We start from the raw sequence: 20,185 nt of genomic DNA, 5'->3' as shown, positions 1-20,185 counted from the left end.
TGGATATAAAAATAAGATTCATGCTCTGCAGTTTTGCACAAATGTTTTTGTGAATATTCAAGTCTTTGGTCTGTGCTTCAGTGCTCTGTCTCAGTGTCAAGCTCAAGGGGATAAAGACGTTTTGTCTTATACCGTTCAGCTGGAGAAACAGCGGGTAAGAGATGCAGATGTTTAATGGGTGCTGCTGTCAGTTAAATTTTAAGTCGATACATATTAAGTGTAATTGATTGAGAGGCTGCTTTGTTTCCTGTGCCTCATCCAGGAAATGCTTGACAGTTTGACACTTCAGCTTGAGGCGAAACACACAATGGACCTTTCTAATCTGCGATCCTCTTTGACTCTTTGCTTTGAGGAAGAGGTGCAGAAGGTCAGACATCAACTTATATGTTCAGCCTTTTATTAAAGTGATATCATAGTAATATGTGACTGCTTGTTGTCACCAAGTGTTTTTGGTTAACTTGCTGCATGTTGTAACTTGTACATCAGGTGCGCGCAGACCTCACTGATCATTACTATAAAGAGCTGCAGGAGATGAAAACTCGTCATGCTCTGGACCTTGAGCAACTCAGAGCCAAACTTTCTGACAGACATCTGCAAGGTCCTTCACATACTTTTATTTTTATTCATTTATTTTCTGTGTGTGTTGCAAAATGAATCAACTTGAATATCTTTGTTGTAGAGCTCACCAGAGTCCATTTGGAGGCAGCAATACAAGTTGAGGTGAGAAGAAGGCTTAATAATATAGATAACAAAGAGATTACATTAATGAGATTACATTGTTTGGCCCAAAATCTGAATGTCTCTATTGTTATAATTAGGCTGAAGTGGAACACAGGATATGGTCTCACACTGAGGAGCTGCAAACAGCAACGACCATCATCTACACTCTGGAGAACAGAGTGGCTGCTCTCACCGAGCAGCATGATGCTGAGATCCAGAACATGCAGAAGGTATTTCTGTAATCCTTCATACTCAAAACTATCCTACACAGTAAAAACAGAAAACTGAGCAGCAGGTGGTGTAGTTGCATGAAAATACTGATTTCATAATACAGTGACAAGCTTCGGTTTAGTAACAGCTATTTAATGTTCCTTCAATATAATGCAGATGAAACAAGAGTTTGCTGAGCAGCTTGCCCGTCTTGAGGAAGCTCTTGAACTAGAGAGGAGTCGAGCACAGGAGAATATGAACAAGCTGAAAGAAGAGCTGCAGGAGAAGTATGAATCTGAGATCTCTGTCCTGAGGTCACACCATGATGAGATGGCAACGGAGCAGGCACGGCTTGAAAAAGCGCTTCATGAGGAGAAGGAGAAATTGAAGTCTCTTCAGGATGCACTGGAAAATGATGAGAGTAAGAATCTCTAGGACTCGTGTAATTTTTATTTATAGAAAATGTTGGTGAATTGCATCTTCTAGCCAGATCTCATGTTTTGAAAACTGTATACAGAATCTACCTTTTGGTTCTCCATGAGTTTTTAATTTCTGCCTTCTAGGCCAACAGGTTCTGTTGTTGAAACAGAAAGTGGAGGCCAATGACGCAGAGCTGCAAAAGACCAAAGACTGCATGTCTGTAGAATTCAAAGAGCTGCTTCATGAGCAGGTTGAGATGCAGCTGTGCCAGGCCAGAGAGAGGTGAGCTCAAGAGTGTTGATTGAAGCTAAAGTTGTATAATCCAGAGTGTATTAAATAGGTAATCATATTGATTATGTATGATTTTTTTTTCCTCAATTAATAATGATTATAATAAGTGAGAAATACCCTTTACAATGGTTTGAAGCTATATTTCAAGAAACTTTTTATTATATTGAGTATTTTTGGTCATAAAGGGAAAAATATAAACCTAGGGTTCTTCAGGAGCTGCCCAAAATTGTCACGTAATAAACTGAAAAATGTTTTTTTTTTTTTTTTTTTTTTTTACCTGGTTGTAGCTTTTTAATAAGCTGCCTAAGGCGCTGCTTTTTGTAACCGCGCCAGTAATATAAATTGACCATTTGCACAGTACAACCAAGTGCTCCAGCGGCGCATGGTGGACTGATTTATTTATCTCCAGGCCACACATCACCAGCTGCTAATATCTCCTCCTTCCTAGCCTTGCTGCACTCAAGGGTGTTTCTGCTTCAAGTGATGCAACAAGTTTGTTTCCACCTTGAGCAGGAAGGGTTTTCTTGTTGTTTGTTGGATGTTGTTGAAATGACTCCCTTTTAGATACTAAACTGAATCTGAGGCTGACACATGACATGCCCAGGCTTGTCTCGGGTTATACAGGAGGGAACAAATGCATATGGTTGCTATAGCAATGATGTTGCAGCTGTATAGGTAAACTGTAATGAAATGGACACTCAAAAAAAATTACAATTTCTCTTGCTGTACTGCTGTGAGGGTCTGCACTGCAAACTCAGGCCACATGGTAGTAAATCAAAAACTGAAACATGGTATTGGAAATGTCTCAGTTACTCTTCAAACATGTTAGCTTCTTGGTTACTTTTTCATGTCTTTATTCAGGTTCCAAGAGGAAAAGGCAGCGGTAGAGCAGCGTTTAATCGAGAAATATGAAGTGTCTGTGGCAGAGCTGAAGGACAAATATGAAGCTGAGCTGGAACATGAGAGGGCAACGCTACTGAACACACACTCCAAAAAAATGGATGCACTCAATGCCAAACACAAAGCAGAGCTAGATTCACTCTGTGCCTCTCACAAAGATCAGCTTTCAGCTAAAACAGCAGAGCTTGAATGTAAGCATAATGCAGAGCGTGTTGCCTTGGAAGTATCCCTCAGTTCCAAACTAAAGGAAGACCTTGAATGTCTTGAAGAGACTAATCGTGCTAAGTTGGAGGCTTTGGAAGCTGAATTGACTCTTAAACACCAGGAGGAGAAAGATGAACTAGAAAAGAGGATGCTGAGTAACATGGATACGTTGGAGGCCACCTACCTGAAAGAAGTGCAAGTAAGGAGATGGAAGCCACAGACAGTTTCTCTGTTTGTTTGTGGATTTTAATGTCTTTGTCCTTTACAATTGCAGACACTACGTGATGAAATGGCTCAGCTTGAGGAGAAACATCGCGAAGATCTGATTTTCCTGAATTCAGAACATAAGCAGGTAATAGAGCGTCATACTGCAGAGCAGCTGTCCATCAGGGAAGAACTGAGGAAAGAACTGGCTCATGTGCACATGGAGAAGTTTAAAGCCATGGCAGCCGAGCTCAGCCATGTTCACAAAGTGAGTAATGAAGAGTAGGGATCGTGCCCCCCCGTCAAATAAAAATACCAAAAGTTTCTTTTACCAAAACAATAACTTCATGTTTTATTTTTACAGTCTCAACTGGCTGCTCAAAAAGAAGCCTTGGATACTGAACACTGCAAAGCCCTGGAAGCACTCAAGAACCAGGTACATGCACAGTCATCATGATAACTACATCATGTTTGTTTTTCCACTGTCTCAAAGCCAAATAGCTGAGTACCATCTCATTATTAGGCTGGTTTAATGTCACAACAATAAGTATATAATTGCAGATTTCCTTTCATTTTTAATGCAAATATCTCTGAAAAAGATGTGTAACTATGGCAAACAGATGGTCTCTGCTTAAACATGATATAATGGGATTGTTGGCAGTTATTCATAACTTGAAGCCATTAAAACTTTATGAAACTGATTTGTTAAAATCCAAAATAAAAGCATTGGAGCAAAGTTTGTTTGGCTGGATAATCAAATTTGATTTGTTTTCATCTGATTAACTTAGTCTTGTGCATTAAGTACCAGGAGACTCTAAATCGGACTTGATTTGCATCGGTTTCTTTTGCAGGTTTTAGAGCTTGAGCAGCAACACAGCACTGCTCTGCAGGAGCTCTCGCAAACCTACACTGCTGAAAAAGAGCAACTAACCAAACAGCACCAAGTCCAGCTGCAGGTGTGTGCGTCACAGTCTGTCATAAATCCTCTTGCTTTTTTTTTTTAAAACCACGTGAACTAACATCCCGTTCTCTAAATTGCGGGTTGTTTTAACGGTGACCTGTTGGTTCTTGTCTCAGTGGCTCTAAAAGCCCATTAGTGAATGGACTACACTCAATTATTGTTGATCCTTCATAATGGTCTATTAGAGGCACAGAGTATTTATTTGGATTTTGTTTTCTCCGAAGCACTAAAAATTTGACCTTCTGACTGAGTACTGCGGTATTAAATAAATACATGTGTCTGCTGTAGGAGCTGAAGGGAGTCTCGGCACGGGAACTAGAGGCATGTCGCAGGGAGCTTGAAGAGGAGTCGTCAAGGCAAAGACAGCACTTCCTAGAAGAGGTGGAGCTCCTCAAAGTCCAATCAGAAGAGCGGCTGCAGGACAGGATTAATCAACTGAAGGTAAGAGGAGGGGGAAAAAGAAAAAACTCCTTGGGATAGATGAAACAGTTAGGATTAGAAGTATCATTTCAATTAAGATCTTTATTAATGCTGAACACCTTTGAGGTAGCCATGTTTCTCCATATAAGCAGTTTCTGTGAAAATACATTGATGTTCCCTATATTTGTTTCTTTATTTAACTCGTTTCAAACATTTATTATGGAATAGCTCCGGATTATTTGGAGCGCGTGTGTGATGCCATTGGCCTCTCTAAGCTTTAGCTGCACCAGTTCATTCCCAGGGATTTTTTTTTTTTTTTTCTGTTGGACTCTATCCCACTGAGGCCTCATCCAAACCCAGTTTTCTCATAATCCCTCCATCATATATGTACAAGTGTTCGTGTCCGTCTGTTCTCTGAATGTGTGTGCTGATGGGTCGTGCATGTGTTCGTGTTGCTGCCATCTGAACAGTGGCTAAATGGGATGGATCTAAGCTTTTTATCCCCTGATGCAGAAGGTTTTAAGGCTGAAGTTGTTTTGTTTTGTTTTTTTCCCCTTCCCCCCTCCAGACTTTTAGCATTTTACCATCTGAAATGTGCAAGCCAGTTGTCAGCTATAAGCCAGTCAGTCCAAAGATCTCTGGAATGAATGAACCTACTGTGTACTTCAGCTGTTGCTCTGCGTTTTTGAATTAATCTATACACATCACTGTTTTCTTTGAAGACGGAATTTGAAGAGCAGAAGGAGGCGGAGCTTGAAAACCTGAGGCGGAGCTTCACGTCTGAACAAGAGGAAAAAGAGCAGAGCTACACAGAGAAAATGAGTCAACTCACTGCCCAGCTGCAGCAACTAGATGCTGTGGTGGCCCAGGTACCAGTCATGCATACATACATATATGCATATAAATATATCTATGAAGTCTTAACTTGGATAGGTTGACAATGGCTGTTTTACTTAAGGGGGGGAAGGCAAGACTAACTGGGCGAAGTGGACAGAAAAAATGTTGTATTTTTACTGAAGGACTGGAAAAGGTCCACAAGAGGACTGAGGAGATGCAATGATTTGGAAACTAAAGCAAAGAGTGAGGGATGGTTATACAGACTGTGGATCTGTGGGTTAGTTTCCTTATTCGCCATATATCAGATGGTATCCTGTGGAAGATGAACATATTAATGAATAAAATCACCAATCTGGTGTTTTGTTTTTGTTTGCTTTTCAGATTAAGGTTAAAAGCATTAGTCGAATAATCGATTAGTAGATCAACAGAAAAACAGTTTTACTGCATTTGCTTTGGCTTTTTTGTTTCTGTTTTTTTTTTTTTTTTTTTTTGTTTTGTTTTGTTTTTTTTGTTTTTCTTTGTTTGTTTGTTGTCCCTCCCCCGAAGTAAAGCAAGTATTTGATTTCATCCTGATCTTCAGAAAATGACTTTTTTCTCTCTCACATTTTTGTAACTTCATTTGGACAGTTACAAAAAGCAGTTATTATTATTATAATAATAATAATAATAATAATAATAATAATAATAATAATAATAAAAAATCATGTCCTGGCACATAACTGTATTCAGTTATGTATTTGGGATTTATAATTTATCCTCACTGACTTTTTTTTTTTTTTGATTGGTCTTGGTTATCTTCTAGGGTTGTAACAAGGAAGTTGCAATATTACCTGCATTAATATTTCCTAAAACCTGCAGTCCCGTTCTTGGATTTCACAAACTGATCGGTCTTATGACTGATTGGTGTTTGCATATATTTGTTTCCATGGCACCTGTCTAGCTTGACTCTTTGTAGTGAGATACTAACAGACGGCCACACTTGTGTCCCCCACGAGGTTAAAAAGGAGCGCTTAAGAGAGGTTGGGAGGGGGCTGTTGTCATGGCTACAGCATTGTTTTGGTGAGGCAGGTGACTGCATGAGATGCAGTTGTGGGAGGGAGCGGAGGGGAAAAGGGAGGGAAAACATGGTGAAAGCTGAGGGAGAGATCAGAGAGGCTGAGGAAGGAAGGGTAAGGACGCTTACAACAGATATGCAAGAAAACTCTTCCAGCTTTTGAGTGTTTGACGCCCTGAAGTTGGATTTTGTCACCGTACTGGGTTGGTACTTAACATCAGACACCTTTGATATTATATACTTTAAAATGAGGAGTATTTTTCTCTTCAGCCTTGTAAATGTCTTCTGTGTTATGCTTTTGGATCTGGATGTTTTTGTGGTTTTCCCATTTCCCTTGTTAAGACCCAGAGGCTTTAATCAGAGACTTGGATGGTGCAGAACCAGTGTTTCAGTCTTTTTATTATGTTTTGGGTTTAGAGGTCCTGCCATGCCCTTTTTTTTTTTTTTTTTTTTCTCAGTCTGTTACTTCTGTCCTCTCTGGGTTTCAGCTGCACACAGGTTTTAAACAAGCCATGGCATAGGTGAGAAACTAAAGGTTGGTCACAAGTGTAAGGAGAATTAACAAGATATCTTTGTTCGTTTTAACAGCTGCGGGCAGAGGTCGGGTGCCTGCAGGGAGAGTTGGAAGGAAAACGTGCAGAAATGGAGACCATGGACACGCTCCTTCAACGAAGGGAGCGAGAGACACAGGAGGGAGGGAACCTTCTTAAGATGCTCACTGATGACTTGCAGACGGCTAAAGAGGAAAGGTGTGCATGTAGTTGTGTAGTTAATATTTATTATAATCATATCTTAAGCAGCAGCTCTGAGCTTTCGCAAATCCTGAATGTTCTCATTTCTGTGTACCTGTTAACCCAGATGCAAATTGCACCGTACAAATGAGAAGCTGAGGCAGGTGCTGATCGAGATGCTCCGCGGCATCGTGGCAACAGAAGAACTGATTGGACAAAAGATCAGTGCCCGAGCCAAAACGTCCGAGCAGGCGACTCGCCAAAGGAGCTCAAGCGTGAACAAAGAGGCACAAGAATCAGGTCTGACTGATGTATTCTATAAATTTACAATGAATGCTAGGACTTTTTTTTTGTTTGTTGGGGATTAACTGAAAATTGTTTTATTTCTAAATGAACCAAGGATGACTCTTAGTGTAATTCATGTGAGAATTGGTTAAAAACACTTAATTTGCTCTTTTGTAGGTATTTCAGTTGCAGACTTGTCTTCAGAGGAATTGGAGCTCACTCAGCTGCTCTGTGAGAGTCTCCTGGTTTCAGATGGTGAGATCAATCCTGGTGGAGAAGAAGCAGCTCTAAGTGCTTGCAGCAGACTTCGACATACAGTGGACACACTGCTAGAGCTGCTCAACCAAGCCAATACGCAGGTAAAGGAAGTAGAGATGCTCTTCATTCCACATAGGGTTTTTTTTTTTTTTTTTTTTTTTTTTCCTGTTTTACAGCCTTGCAAGGTGTCTGATCATTTTATGCTGGTCATTTCTCCAGCTGGAGCAGACTCACAGTGTTCATCTTTCTCTGGAGGAAAAGTTTTCTCAAGGCAGAGAAGACTCTGCACAACTCCTTGAACAGCACAAGCGTCTAATGGAGCAGCTTGATCAGGAGGCCAAGCTTAAAAGTCAGCTTCAGGTGGAGCTTCACAAAGCAGAAGGTGAGCACTATGTCTTTGTTTGGCATACTGCTGCTGTCTTCTGATTATGCTGCACATTTAGCACTTGCACCACAGTTTAACAGCTCTGCCGTTTGTAACGCTCAGTCGTGTTTGAGGTCGTTCCCTTTTTAAATAAACTTGTACCATTTGCATGATTTCTTCAGGTCTTCTTGAAGGCTACATGGCTGAAAAAGCAGCCCTAGAGGAGTCTCTACAGCAGAAGGAGACTCAAGAGGAGAGGCTTGTGGAGGAGCTAGAGGACCTGAAGGTGAAGCTACACCAGATGGAGGGTCTTACCGCAGAGCTGGACACTCTCAGAGTGAAGCATCATGAGCTGACTGAGGAGCATGCCATCCTCCTGCGACACAAGGAGCATCTCTCTGCTGGACTTGGGGAGAGAGAGAAAGGTTAGTGGAGGGGAGTACAAAAACATGAAATCATTTGTCTGCATAAAATGCTACATGACCTCTTTAGCGAGTTTGACTGTGCGCTTATATAATGTCTGTGCTCAGACGTGTCTTCTCTCCGTAGGCCATTGGCTCAATTTAGATCCTGACGCAGGTTTGTGGGTCAGAGTGGAGTATTAGTGTGTGAGAAGGGAGTGGGGATGAATATGCAGTATATTTGCAGTGCTGTGAGGTTGCTTTTTGTAATATTGCAATTACCAATAGCGTGTGGCAAAGCATCTTGGAGTGCTGTCATTTGCTGTTCTATTTCTTAAGGCAGATTATGCTGAATTGTCAGTATTTAACCTCACTCATATTCTGCCTCTGCTTTTTTTTTTTTTTTTTTTTTTTTTTTAATTCATCTGAATTTAACTGAATGAAAACAATTTTACTGACTTTAATTCCTCTTTTTATTTTTCAAGCTTTGTTGGCAGAGACTGATCGTTTGTCCCAAGATAGGCTGGACTTGCAGCGGCAGGCAGAGAAGGACCACCGCTCTCTGTCCCTTCGTCTCCGGACTCTGGAGAGGGAGCTCGAGGAGCAGGAAACCAGAGGCCTGGAGACGGAGCTGCACCACAAGACCCACACTGAAGACCTCAACCAGCGTGTCCAAGCACTGGAGAAGCAGCTTAAACATGACAGGCAGTTTATCGAGGTGAGGCTTGACAAATTAAACTGGTGTGTAATCTTTGGGTTTGTTTGCATTTGGATATCATGGATTCTTTCTTGATTGTTTTTCCAAGGTTATTAAAGTGTCATAGACTATTTTCCAAGTTGGTGCTTAATGCAGCGGACAGGCTTTCACTGAATTTGTTGCCTTCCATAATAGGAGCAGGCTGTGGAACGTGAACACGAGCGGGATGAGTTCCAGCAGGAGATCCGCAGGCTTGAGGCCCAGCTCAGACAGACTCCTAGTGTGGATAATAAAGGATACCAGGTGAGGCACTTAACTGTGTGTGTCTGTAAATATTACAGCTTTTCTCAGCCTGTGATTTGGTCACAAAGTATTTCTTAAACTCAAAACAGAAGTACCTTAACAGCAGCTTTTGTTCTTCTTTTCTTTTTCCTTCAAACATTGTCTTATCAGATCTACTGCTATCCTGTAATTCAGCCTAAATTTCAAATTCATTACCACAGGCATAGTCTCAGTTAAAACTCTCGTGTTTGGATCAATGGCTTTGTTGGCTTCAACAACAGATGTCTTTTTTTGTGTGCAATGTTTTGTGATTTAAACACAGGTTAAAGTATTTCAATGCTCTGATTTATATCTACCCATAAATACTGAAGCACGATGTATTTAACCAGAATTTGTTAAACAAAATGTTTCTGTTTCTAGTGTGTCGCAGTTGTAGTGTTTGTTTGGTGTGATTACTGTTTGCAAGTCAGCTGTGGAGTACATAGTGTTACTGGTGTTGAAGTGATGAATGTGGTGTTTGCCAATGAGCCTGACTATTACCATGTGTTTATCCCTGTGCTGAATGGATTGCTGTAGTTTGAGGACTTGGTTCTGCAGGTATGAAATCTAACTGTAGCATGCTTGTCTTAGCTCTCTGTCGTGCATGGTGTGTGTGTGTGTGTGTGTGGTTTGCATCATCTTTTTTGTAGTGCTTATGTACTGGTTATAGGTTCTGCATTCATTAGTATTCAGTAGTCCATTTGCTAATATTCATTTGCATCTTTTTCATACGTCATCTGTTTTTCATCTTCATGTTGCTGCTCTCTGAAATGGCTTAAATTCAGTGTCCCAACCAGTGGCTGCAGATCTGGATTGGCTGTGTTTATGTTTTGTTTTTTTTGTTTTTTTTAAAGCATCTTATCATGTAAGCGTTTTGTTCTTTGGCTTGTTTGTTTTTGTTTGTTTTAAATTTGCAGTTTTCCATCTTAAAACCCTGAAACTGAATCAATCTTTCTGCCTCTGCAGGTTGAGAGCTTGCAAGGTGTTATCAAAGATAAGACCGAGGACTATTCTTCTTTGCTTGGAACCTGTCAGCAAGCCCAGTGCGATCTTGCAGAACGCAATGAGGAGATAGACAAGCTGGCCGGTCGAATCAGAGAGTTGGAGCAAGCGCTGCTCAACAGTGTAGAGAGTAACAGATGCGTCGGTCAACTGGAACAAGAACTTCAAAAAGCGAAGCTGAGAGAGCAGGAGCTTACACAAGTAAGGGCAAAGTGCACACTTTGAGTTCAGGTGAAGTGTTGGTGTGCATCCTCCCTCAAGAGTTAGCTGATGTTCTCGCTCTCTTTGTCAGGATAAACAGGCACTAGAGCAGCAGCAGCTGTCCAGCAGGCTTCAGATCTCAGCCCTGCAGTCCAAATTGGATGAGACGAGACACTGTTACCATGACAACATGCGTGACCCCACCCAGGAGCTTAAGGATGCCCTAGACACTGCTCAACAGAGTCTACAGAGCAAAGAGCAGGAGGTCTGTTAGGTTTTATGTAACGCTAGTTTTTAGTAGCTAAGAAGATTTGAGCAGATGTGTGGTGGCGGTTGTTGTTTGACACGTTTTGCTGTGCTGCCACCTTTTGGTTGGAAAAATGTTTGTGATGTCTTAGTCAATCTTTTAAAGCCATAAGTCTGATTAGTTATCAGCAAATGCAGAACTTGAAAATTGTATTTTGGTTTTGATTTAAATAGTTACGTTGCATTTCTTAGGTTGAGGTTCTGCTTGGCCAGCTGGAGACCGTGCAGAGAGACTTGAATATAAAGGAAGCTGAAGTAAAACACCTCACACTACAGCTGGAGCTGCTGACTAATTCCAATGCAGCACATGTTAATGAGCTCCAAGAGCAAATTACTGCCCTGAAGGTAAGAAGTGGGATGTGTTTCTCAGATGACTAAACAATGTAACTGACCTAAAATATGTTACACTATACAGTTCAATACAATTCAATAAGTTGCGTTGGTCCAACATTTGTACTTTCATGTAAAACCATGACTGCAGCAAAGAATACTTGTGCCATAATTATATTGTCATCTCAGCTTTTGAAGACTTGGTTTTTTTTGTGAGTCTCCTCCCTTCCTGCGGTTACTTTACTGTAGCCTTAGCTTACTTGCACACTTCATGGCTGATAAAAGTAAGATGATTACTTGTTGCATTTACCGTATTTCCCGGACTACAAAGCGCACCTGTATATTAGCCGCACAAGCTAAAATCAGGGGAAAATCCTGTTTTGTACATACATTAGCCGCACCTGACCAAAAGCCGCAGGTGTTTCAATGTTGACTTATCATATGTAAGAGAATATGCACAAAGGGAATTGTCAGGAAAGAGATGGCTGTTTGGAGACATCACTTTTATTAATATTTTGAAAAACAAGTTATGGGTACATATTTGCATAACTTTTTAGGTATATGTACAAGTAGCGGTAATTACAAGTACGAAACATGTACTGTGCTTCATAAATGAGTAACAAATGTAGTACATAACAATAACCTACAGCACACCAGAAAAATAGATTCGGACTACCTTTTAGGCTCAGGTGCAGTGACACGGCTTTAACAAGAAGAAAAGTCAGTCATTCCCACCATCTTCCCCAGTGTCGGATATGAACAGGTTCAGGATGGCTTCGTCATCCACTCTCAGCTCCTTTCCTTCGTTGTCACTTTCAAAACCAAAGAAATCCTCGTTGTCAGTGTCAGAGTCGAACACCCTCAGAAGGGCCGTGGCGGTGTCCTCCTCTCCATCATGCAGCAGTCCAGCCCTTTGAAATCCGTTGGTGATCATGGATGTTTTCACACTTTTCCACGCTGTCAGAATCCACCGGTGGAGTTGAGCATAACTTGCTTTTCGCAAGTTTATGGCCGCTTGTCATCCACGACTCCCGCTGAACGTGTAGCGCTACTTTGAAGTTTGTTTTTTGCGCTACTTGTACGGCACTATGTTGCCTGGCGGATGGACATGTGACCAACATACTACTCTTGAACCCCGATGTGTGTCCGATCACATGCCCTTCCGCCAGGCAACGTAGTGCCGTACAATAGCGGAACAAATAAAACAAATCGTCTTACGATATGACAAAAATCATGGACAATCCATAGAAAAGCCGCACCTGACTAAAAGCCGCAGGGTTCAAAGCTTGTGCAAAAAGTAGCGGCTTATAGCCCGACAATTACGGTACTTTTCTGTTGCTACATCAACTTCTATCAAGCCTGCTACGTCAGACTGCTACACCCAAACAAAGCCTGACTGAAATTTTTTTTTAAATTATTATTATTTTTTTTTAAATGTGACTGAGTGAAGCAGTGCAGATGGGAAGACTGTTTTATCTGCTGCTCTGAGCTAGCCCTGTACCGTGAATCACAGGTTTTTACAGTTTAAAACGCATCGATAACATTTTTTTTATTTTTTTAAATATCAGTTTTTCTGGTTTTGCAGCAGATTAATTTTTTCTCTATTTAATATTTCCTCAGTTACACTCATTATGGTTACTTGAAAAACAGTTGAATCTGAGGATAACTGATAATGCACCACCAATTCCAGGAAAATGTGTCTGCCCTGACGATACTTAAGGAGGAAAAGGAGCAACTTTGCAAAGAAGATGAAATGGATGAAGAGACGCTCCCTTCAGCACTTCTTCAGGAGAAAAACCACGAGATCGACCACCTCAACAGTGAACTCCAAAGACTGGAACAGGAACTTGAGAATACCAGCGATAACAAGGTCAGTGTAAACGCTAACTAAATATTTGAGTGCACATACCTGGTGAGGCCATGATTTATTTTTAATGGAATCGTTTTGATTGTTTTTTTTTTTTTGATAAAAGGTTCTGGAAGCTGAGCTTGAAGATCTGCGCTCACAGGTGGAACATCTTAAATCTGAAATCACAAGAGTGCGCCAAGACAAACAGGAAGAAGAGGAGCGCCTTCACGAGGTAATCAGTACGCTGCAAGCAGAACTCGCCACCCTGGGACCCAACCTGCATGAAGTCAGTGACTCTCAGGACGGTGACAGCATCAATCCTTCACCCGCCCCCAGCCCCGAACCTCAAAACGATACCATCCAAGAACAAGAGAAGAAAGCGGGGCCGAACAGCCTAAAGCATGAACTCAGCCTGACTCATTCTACCGCCTCCCGATCTCTTCGTTCTCGTATCAAGGCCCTTCAGAGTCAACTCGAGACTGCAGTGGCAGAGAAAGAGGGACTGGAACGATTACTGCTCACCCAGGAGGAAGAGTACAGAGGGCACGGGGAAGAATTTGGAAAGAGGCTAAAAGCTGAGAGAGAAAAGTCAGATGAAATCCAAAGTCTCCTCTCCCTGAAGGAAACTGAGCTGGAAGAGGTCACAGCCCAGCTAGAAGAGGAGAGGGAGAAGAGGAAGCTATCAGAGGAGGAGCGGAACGGCTGGAAAGTTCAAGCAGAAGAGGCGGGTACCCTGCAGGAGGAAAAAGCCCGCCTCAGCTCTCAGGTTTTGGAACTCCAGACTAATGAAGAGGAGAGGGTGCGAGAGATCAAAACTCTAAAAACAAAGGAGACGGAGATGGAAATGGAAATGGGCATCCTCAGAGAAAGCAGTCTCACTCTTGAGAGACAAGTCCAGGAGCTACGAGCAGAGGTGGTCGATATGGAGGAACAGGTGGCTCAGGAAAGGGCAAGAATTAAAACCCTGGAGACTGTGAAGGGGGAGCTTTCTGCTGAACGTGAGGCACTGAGGAGGAGAGAGGGCCAGCTCCAAGAGGAAATTGAAAAGCTACAACAGGAAGTGACTTCACTGAGAGCCCTCATCCAGGACCTGACAGTTAAGCTAAACGAAAACGAAACCAGTCAAGAAGAGGCTCAAAAGGAAGTGCTGGTAGGTGTTGGTTTAGTTTTAAAGAACAAACCTTATTATTGGCTCATTCACTTTGAACACAGCTATCTGTCATCAGTGATGGTCTAATTTGCGGATACGTCGGCCATATTTCTGTCTCCCATAAACCTTTACTGTCTTTGTGTGTATGTACAATTGGAAGGTTGGTGGTTCGATCCCTGGCTGCTCTAGTCTGACACATTCATTGGAGTATGAACATGTGTGACTGTTGGATTAAAAGCATTTCAGCATAGGAAAAAAGTGCTTGTATGAATGGGTGAATGAGACACGTTTGTATAAACCGCTTTGAGTGCTGCAGGAGAGTAGAAAAGTGCTATATAAGAATCGCTCAATTTATCATTCAATCTGTAATAACCATATAATATTAAAATGTTTTAACTGTTTGAGTATTTCATTAAACAGAGCAGTAAAACATGCTCTAATCTTCAGTTTTTAAAATTGTAATAGTTTCACTGAACAAATCTGTTTATTGTCACTCAAAAGAGTTATTTTTCAAAAATGTCAGTTGTCCAGCAACCTCTTTAAAATTAAACAAGCCTCAGTACGAAACAGGAAATATTTTGCTGCTGCTTTTCTTTTTCTTTCCCCTCCGAAGCATACAGCTGTGCCGCAAGACCACATCTGGTTATAATTAGGGGCGTTGCTGTTGTGACGTGGCGCAGCACTGAGAGATAGCAAAATCTTGACCCGCACAGAGGAAGTGACATTAAAAAGAGGAAGCAGGAAGAAAATCTTTGGTAGCACTGGCTTTTAAAGCTGTGTTGCACTTTATTTTTCGTGTTTTGTTCTAACTTGGCAGGATGTGGTAAGAAAAGAGAGCATGACTTATTTAATGCACTGGTTAGTTTGTAGCATGTCTCTGCATTTTATCGGAGCTTGTTGTTTTTGTTTTTTACTAGTTCACAGCTGCTTTTGGCAAATTTCTCTCTTCATGTTACATTGATGTAGTTGTTTGTAATGCGAGTGAAAGATTACAGCTTATGCAACAGATGCATACACTGACTATACTCAGTAAAATGCTGTTATATTTGAAAGTGTTTAAATCTGGTTATATAAGGTTTGTGTATGTTTTCTTTTTTTGGGGGGGGGGCTAAAGGAAAAGGGGTGTGATATGACACTTAATGTTTCTGTGGATGTCTTTCTTCCACTTCAGACCCATGCTGAGGAGACCTTGGCTAAAGCAGACACTGCCTTGAGACAAAAGGAGGTTGAGCTGTCCAAGCTCAAGGAAGAACATCAGGCTCTGAGGACAGAGCTGACTGCACTGAGACAGGGTCTGAGTACCAGTACAGAAAGGGCTGAAAAACTGCATGAGGAAGTTCAGGTGGGAATCGGAGTGGACCACACATTATCAGATAAGATGTATAGTGGTTTTAATGTGGTGGTCTGAGTGCTTGAAGCTTGACTGCTGCGTTTTAATGTCACAATTTCTCTGGCAGACCAAAGATCGTGCTCTCATTGACCTTGAAGCGGACAACCAACAACTGAAGGCAGAACTTCAAAGCGTTCAGGAGGACTTGGCTGCACAGGAGGAGGAATTGGCCTATCAGCAGAGAGAGCTGCAGCAGCTCCGACAGCAGGGCCAACAGGACACACTTCAGGGATACCCACATAAGGGTGAGCACTAAATAAGTCTTTGCACTGATTGTGTGAGGGTAAATATTGATTTATGATTATGTGCAAGCCTATAAAAAGCAATGACAATGGAAATCTATTTGACCTAGCCTTTTATGTTTACAAGGAACAGTGGAATTTGGGTTTTAAAATAAGAAATGCAAACTTTGTTTAAAACATGATTTATAGAGCCCCCTGAACATTTTAACAGAAACATGTTCTCATACTGATCTTTTTTTTCTTTTCTTTCGCTGTCAGATATTTCTGTCGGAGCTTTCGAGGACATTGTGTCTCACCACGAAGACTCTCTGAGCTCTCCGGAGGTTTTAAGAAGACTCGAGTGCTCTGAGGACCGAATCCTTGAACGTTTCCACACCTCTGAGCTCAGTGGCTTGAATAACACAGGCCTGGACCTCCCCCAGGTCAAACCCTCTCCCAGGGTTGTAATGGAGCCTCCTTCACACTCCAGGACGATCACCCCAGACCCAGCTACACAGAGTTCCCACTCGCCACGCTCTGTGTCAGTGTCTGAGAACTACTCCATCCTCGATTCACTGGATGCCGATAAAGTATGTAGTTCGAGCTCAGATATGTAAACCATGTGTTCATTTCTTTTGGTTTCAGTTCTCACTCAGATTATTATGTTTTCTTGTTCACAGGTACGTGAATTGGAAGGACTTGACCTAACGACTCCTTCCTCACCACTTGGCTCCACCTCTTCCTTGTCGGCACCTGAATGGGCCAGTGACGGATATGGCAGCAGTGAGTATTTCCACACCTGTGACTTGTGAGGATTTTGAGTCACTTTTATATCTGGATATTCTGCATAAAGGCAGCTGAACGTCGCTGTTCTCCTCTTATTCAGATGTGAGTTCAGAACTGGGTGCTAGGCTGAGACTGGAGTTGGAGCAGACTGAGAGACTGGATGCTCAGTTTATTGAGTACCTCCGCTGTAGAGGAGTTGACCCCACCGCTAACACGGACAGTGCTGCGGGCAGTATGAGCTACAGTGATGATCTGTTGTCACCTGAGCTTCAGGTAGGCTTCACACACATTTGATAAACATGTTAAACTAACAAAAAGCCAGATTTTTCTTCACTTCACTTTCTTCACGCAGGGACTGTTGAAGAAAGTTTATCAAGAAAGCTGCAGAATTCTGACCTTGTCTCAGCGTCGTGTCAATCCATCAGCACAGTCTCATGTGTTGGACTTAAAAGCCTGCTCACTGAGTCTGTCGCAGCATCATGCTGAAGATGGCTCTGCTGTACTGCACCACCAAGATAAATCATCTAATCCTCCCATGAGCTGGCAGCAGGAGAAGAGGGCATTGCAGGAGACTGTGATTGCACTCAGAGAGCTGCTCTGTCGAATGGCACAAAGACACTCCCAAGTGAGTTTCAAGCGCTGGTTCAAAATTTCTTCTATTTAAAGGATAATTTGTTTTAAATCGGTTATTGGCATGAAGATATTATTTTTCATTCAGGTGTAAGATGAGTTTAACTTAACATGGTGCATTAACTTACCTTGTATCTGTATAAATCTTTTTTTTTTTTTTTTTTCACCATCTTTCTCAGACTGATGACAGAGTTGACAGTAACTGGCACAGAGATCAATTGCAGACTGAACGACGGGATGAATCCCAACTGAGGGCAGAGCTGGAGGAGAGCCAGAAACAACTCAAATGTGCACATGACGCTCAGCAAGAGCAGAAGAACAAAACGATGTCGCTCAGGTATGTATTACCTGCTCAGAATACAGGCACTTAAACAGGCCTCCCCTGTGAATCAGCATTTTGCAAATCAGATGGGTTTCAACTTCATTGTTGAGGCATGTTAAAGGGCCCCTTTCCTAAACTTTTTTTTTTTTTTTTTTTTAATGTTTTAGTCTAAATGTAACTATGGTAAAGTTGGAAATGACCAATTTTCTTCAGGCTGACGATAGAAGAGGCTGAGGAAGCTTTGAGGAGAGAGCAGGCCAGAGTGTGTGAGCTTCAACAAGAACTGGAGCAGGAGAGGGCTCTAAGTCTGCGTAAAGGAAGGGAGGAGGAGGAAAGGAGAGAGGTAAGAGAGCACTAAAAATGGACACTACTAAAATTTTCTATTCGTACAGAAAACTTCAGTTCGCTACATTTGTAACATCACTACCCAATGTTTGTGTTTTTATGCAATGTACTCTGTCTAGAATGTACAGGTGTCTTCTGAGAAGCTGAGGTCAGAGGTCATGTCTCTAAAGGGGCAGGTGGAGCAGGAAAGGGTGGCCTGTAGCAACCTGAGACAAGAACTTCAGATTGAACAGTCCCGCTGTTTGCTGCTAGAGAAACGCCTGGAGGACACTCAGAAGGAGCTAGAAGATGAACGCAAACGTTCTTCCCAGCAACAAGAGCTCAGCTTGCAAGAAAAGACTCGTCAGGAGCTCCTGCTGACTGAAGCAGAAACTCGCTTGACTGAAATTCACTCGAAGCTTGCAGATTCTCACAGGAAGCTTGATGAAGAGCAAGACCGCTGCTCCAGGCAGGTGGATGAGCTCAGCCGTAGACATGATGCCGACGCTGCAAGAGACAGGAAGTTCATCTCGGACTTGCGCTCCCAGCTAGAGCAAGAGCGAAGGCAAGGGGAGGAGTTGGCAGCTGTGGCGGACAGACTGAGGGCAGAGTTACTACAGAGCAGGAGGCGATGGGAAGAAGAGGACAGAACGAGGAGGGAGGAGCTTCAGAAGGAGCAGGAAGCAGCCACCCGAAATCGTATCACAATTGAGACTCTGAAGGAGCAGAAACAGGAAGCAAACCAGGCTTTAGAGGTGGAGCGAGAGCAGTCCAGGCGCCAAGGGGTGGAACTCGCAGAGCTGAAGGAGAGACTCCGAGTGCTGAAGGACAAAGAGAGGGAGAGGGAGGAGCAGTGGGAAAGGGAAAAGAGGAAGGAGATGCAAGAGCAGATGGAAAGAGAGAGGCGACAGGAGAGGATCAACAGCAAACTGGTAAGATGCATCAGCCAAAATCTTCTCTAGTGTACTCACTGCCTATGCAAATCCATACAGACACATCATTGTGAACATTTCTGACTTTAGTGTGAGTTGGAGTTGTTGAGGCAGCAGGACCAGCAGCGTATGCAGGAGCTGCAGCGCACTCTGGCAGAGCTGGAAAGAGACGAGAGAGAGATGGCTGCTCAGCGCCTGTCTGGACAAACAGCGGGACAACAACGCGAAGCTGAACCTTTCCAGCACCCCCACACCAACCTCCATACTGATGGTGGCCAGGCAGGAGTGTTAAAGCAGCACCAGCAGGTATTCAAGTGCTTTAATCCCTATGAGGAATCCAAACTATTGTGACAAAGTTTTTCATTAGGATTACATTTTAGCACATGTAATCATTGCTAAATGAACTTTTTCTCACCTTAGACGCCGTCCAAGTCGTCTTCCAACCTGTTGGAGACGTTACTGAAGGAGAACTCTGAGTTGACAGAGCGTGTGACATCACTGAGCCAGGAGAGGGCCACTCTCAAACACAAACTCACCTGCCTGGAGCGACAACTGCGCCGCACAGAGAATGAGCTCGCCAAGGTCACCGCGGAAACCGAAAATAGGCCTGTCTACGACATATCCAGCCAGAGCAAGGTCAGTAGGCAGCACATCAGGATAAATTAGGGGTGTAATAACCATTTTTGCAACAGCTTTTCAAGAACAGATATTGACTCCAAAGGACCTAATTGCCATTTCTGGCTTCGCTGTACGCTGTTGGTTGTATAGGGATGAAATGTTGACAGCGTTTGCTTGATTTGCAGCTTCAGCGTTACTATGAGCGCTACCTGCGAGCTGAGAGCTTCAGGAAAGCTCTGGTGTACCAGAAGCGTTACTTGCTGCTGCTGATAGGAGGATTCCAGGAGTGTGAACAAGCCACGCTGTGTCTTATCGCTCACATGGGAGCTCGACCCTCACCCCCAGTCTCCTCCAAGCGTAGACCCCTCGGACGATTTAGGGCTGCAGTGCAAGTCATAATTGCGGTCTCAAGGTAAGAAATGTATCATCATATACATATTAGTTGTATTCCCTAGAAGGCAGAGATTATTAGTTAATTCCATGCACTTTTTCAGAATGAGGTTCCTGACGAGGAAATGGCAGAAAGCAATCCGAAGATTATCAACTGGGGTTGTCAATGGGCATGCTCCAGGTCAGCTCTGTCTACATAGTTTAGACTTGCGTGTATTATCCAAGTGAGTATGAGTGCATAGGTAATTTAATTTTATTGTTCCTGGCAGGGCCTAAAGCTGAAGTTTTAAGGCAGCAGCAGCCAAGATCAAATTCTGACCCGACGCAGATCCGAGACAGCAGCGCCATCTACATAGACACTCTGTCAGCGCTCGTCCCACCCAGCAAATCGCCCTTCAGGCTGCGCCACAGGTTTGGCCTCGCTTAGCAGATTTTATTAGAAACTGATATGATTCA

General features: G+C 42.7%; 1 protein-coding gene across 4 annotated transcripts in view; it reads left to right on the top strand.

Annotated features, from left to right (window-relative positions):
• Positions 1-20,185, top strand: part of pcnt (pericentrin) — a 35,176-nt gene that overhangs the window by 12,105 nt on the left and 2,886 nt on the right. For 3 of the 4 annotated variants that reach the window (XM_085390686.1, XM_085390684.1, XM_085390683.1), the window contains 40 exons: positions 82-154; positions 263-367; positions 487-598; positions 680-720; positions 819-950; positions 1,108-1,351; positions 1,494-1,632; positions 2,503-2,944; positions 3,020-3,217; positions 3,314-3,385; positions 3,801-3,905; positions 4,199-4,351; positions 5,053-5,199; positions 6,810-6,970; positions 7,080-7,252; positions 7,415-7,596; positions 7,715-7,877; positions 8,042-8,284; positions 8,746-8,978; positions 9,153-9,260; positions 9,816-9,836; positions 10,245-10,481; positions 10,573-10,746; positions 10,980-11,132; positions 12,808-12,987; positions 13,091-14,116; positions 15,288-15,458; positions 15,574-15,751; positions 16,007-16,317; positions 16,408-16,510; positions 16,614-16,786; positions 16,866-17,138; positions 17,323-17,480; positions 17,679-17,808; positions 17,930-18,721; positions 18,812-19,027; positions 19,142-19,357; positions 19,525-19,751; positions 19,834-19,910; positions 19,999-20,140. In XM_085390686.1, the coding sequence (XP_085246812.1) occupies positions 82-154; positions 263-367; positions 487-598; positions 680-720; positions 819-950; positions 1,108-1,351; positions 1,494-1,632; positions 2,503-2,944; positions 3,020-3,217; positions 3,314-3,385; positions 3,801-3,905; positions 4,199-4,351; positions 5,053-5,199; positions 6,810-6,970; positions 7,080-7,252; positions 7,415-7,596; positions 7,715-7,877; positions 8,042-8,284; positions 8,746-8,978; positions 9,153-9,260; positions 9,816-9,836; positions 10,245-10,481; positions 10,573-10,746; positions 10,980-11,132; positions 12,808-12,987; positions 13,091-14,116; positions 15,288-15,458; positions 15,574-15,751; positions 16,007-16,317; positions 16,408-16,510; positions 16,614-16,786; positions 16,866-17,138; positions 17,323-17,480; positions 17,679-17,808; positions 17,930-18,721; positions 18,812-19,027; positions 19,142-19,357; positions 19,525-19,751; positions 19,834-19,910; positions 19,999-20,140 (8,184 nt within the window). The remainder of the gene's footprint in view (positions 1-81; positions 155-262; positions 368-486; positions 599-679; positions 721-818; positions 951-1,107; positions 1,352-1,493; positions 1,633-2,502; positions 2,945-3,019; positions 3,218-3,313; positions 3,386-3,800; positions 3,906-4,198; positions 4,352-5,052; positions 5,200-6,809; positions 6,971-7,079; positions 7,253-7,414; positions 7,597-7,714; positions 7,878-8,041; positions 8,285-8,745; positions 8,979-9,152; positions 9,261-9,815; positions 9,837-10,244; positions 10,482-10,572; positions 10,747-10,979; positions 11,133-12,807; positions 12,988-13,090; positions 14,117-15,287; positions 15,459-15,573; positions 15,752-16,006; positions 16,318-16,407; positions 16,511-16,613; positions 16,787-16,865; positions 17,139-17,322; positions 17,481-17,678; positions 17,809-17,929; positions 18,722-18,811; positions 19,028-19,141; positions 19,358-19,524; positions 19,752-19,833; positions 19,911-19,998; positions 20,141-20,185) is intronic. The other variant, XM_085390685.1, reaches the window with a different exon arrangement.

The sequence above is a fragment of the Rhamphochromis longiceps genome, linkage group LG19, assembly GCF_057381845.1.
Source record: "Rhamphochromis longiceps isolate RC_006_pf linkage group LG19, R_longiceps_female_GT1.1, whole genome shotgun sequence".
NCBI classification, from domain to species: Eukaryota; Metazoa; Chordata; class Actinopteri; order Cichliformes; family Cichlidae; genus Rhamphochromis; species Rhamphochromis longiceps.
The sequence above is the reverse complement of the archived record's forward strand: the minus strand, read 5'-3'. Positions and strand labels throughout refer to the sequence as shown.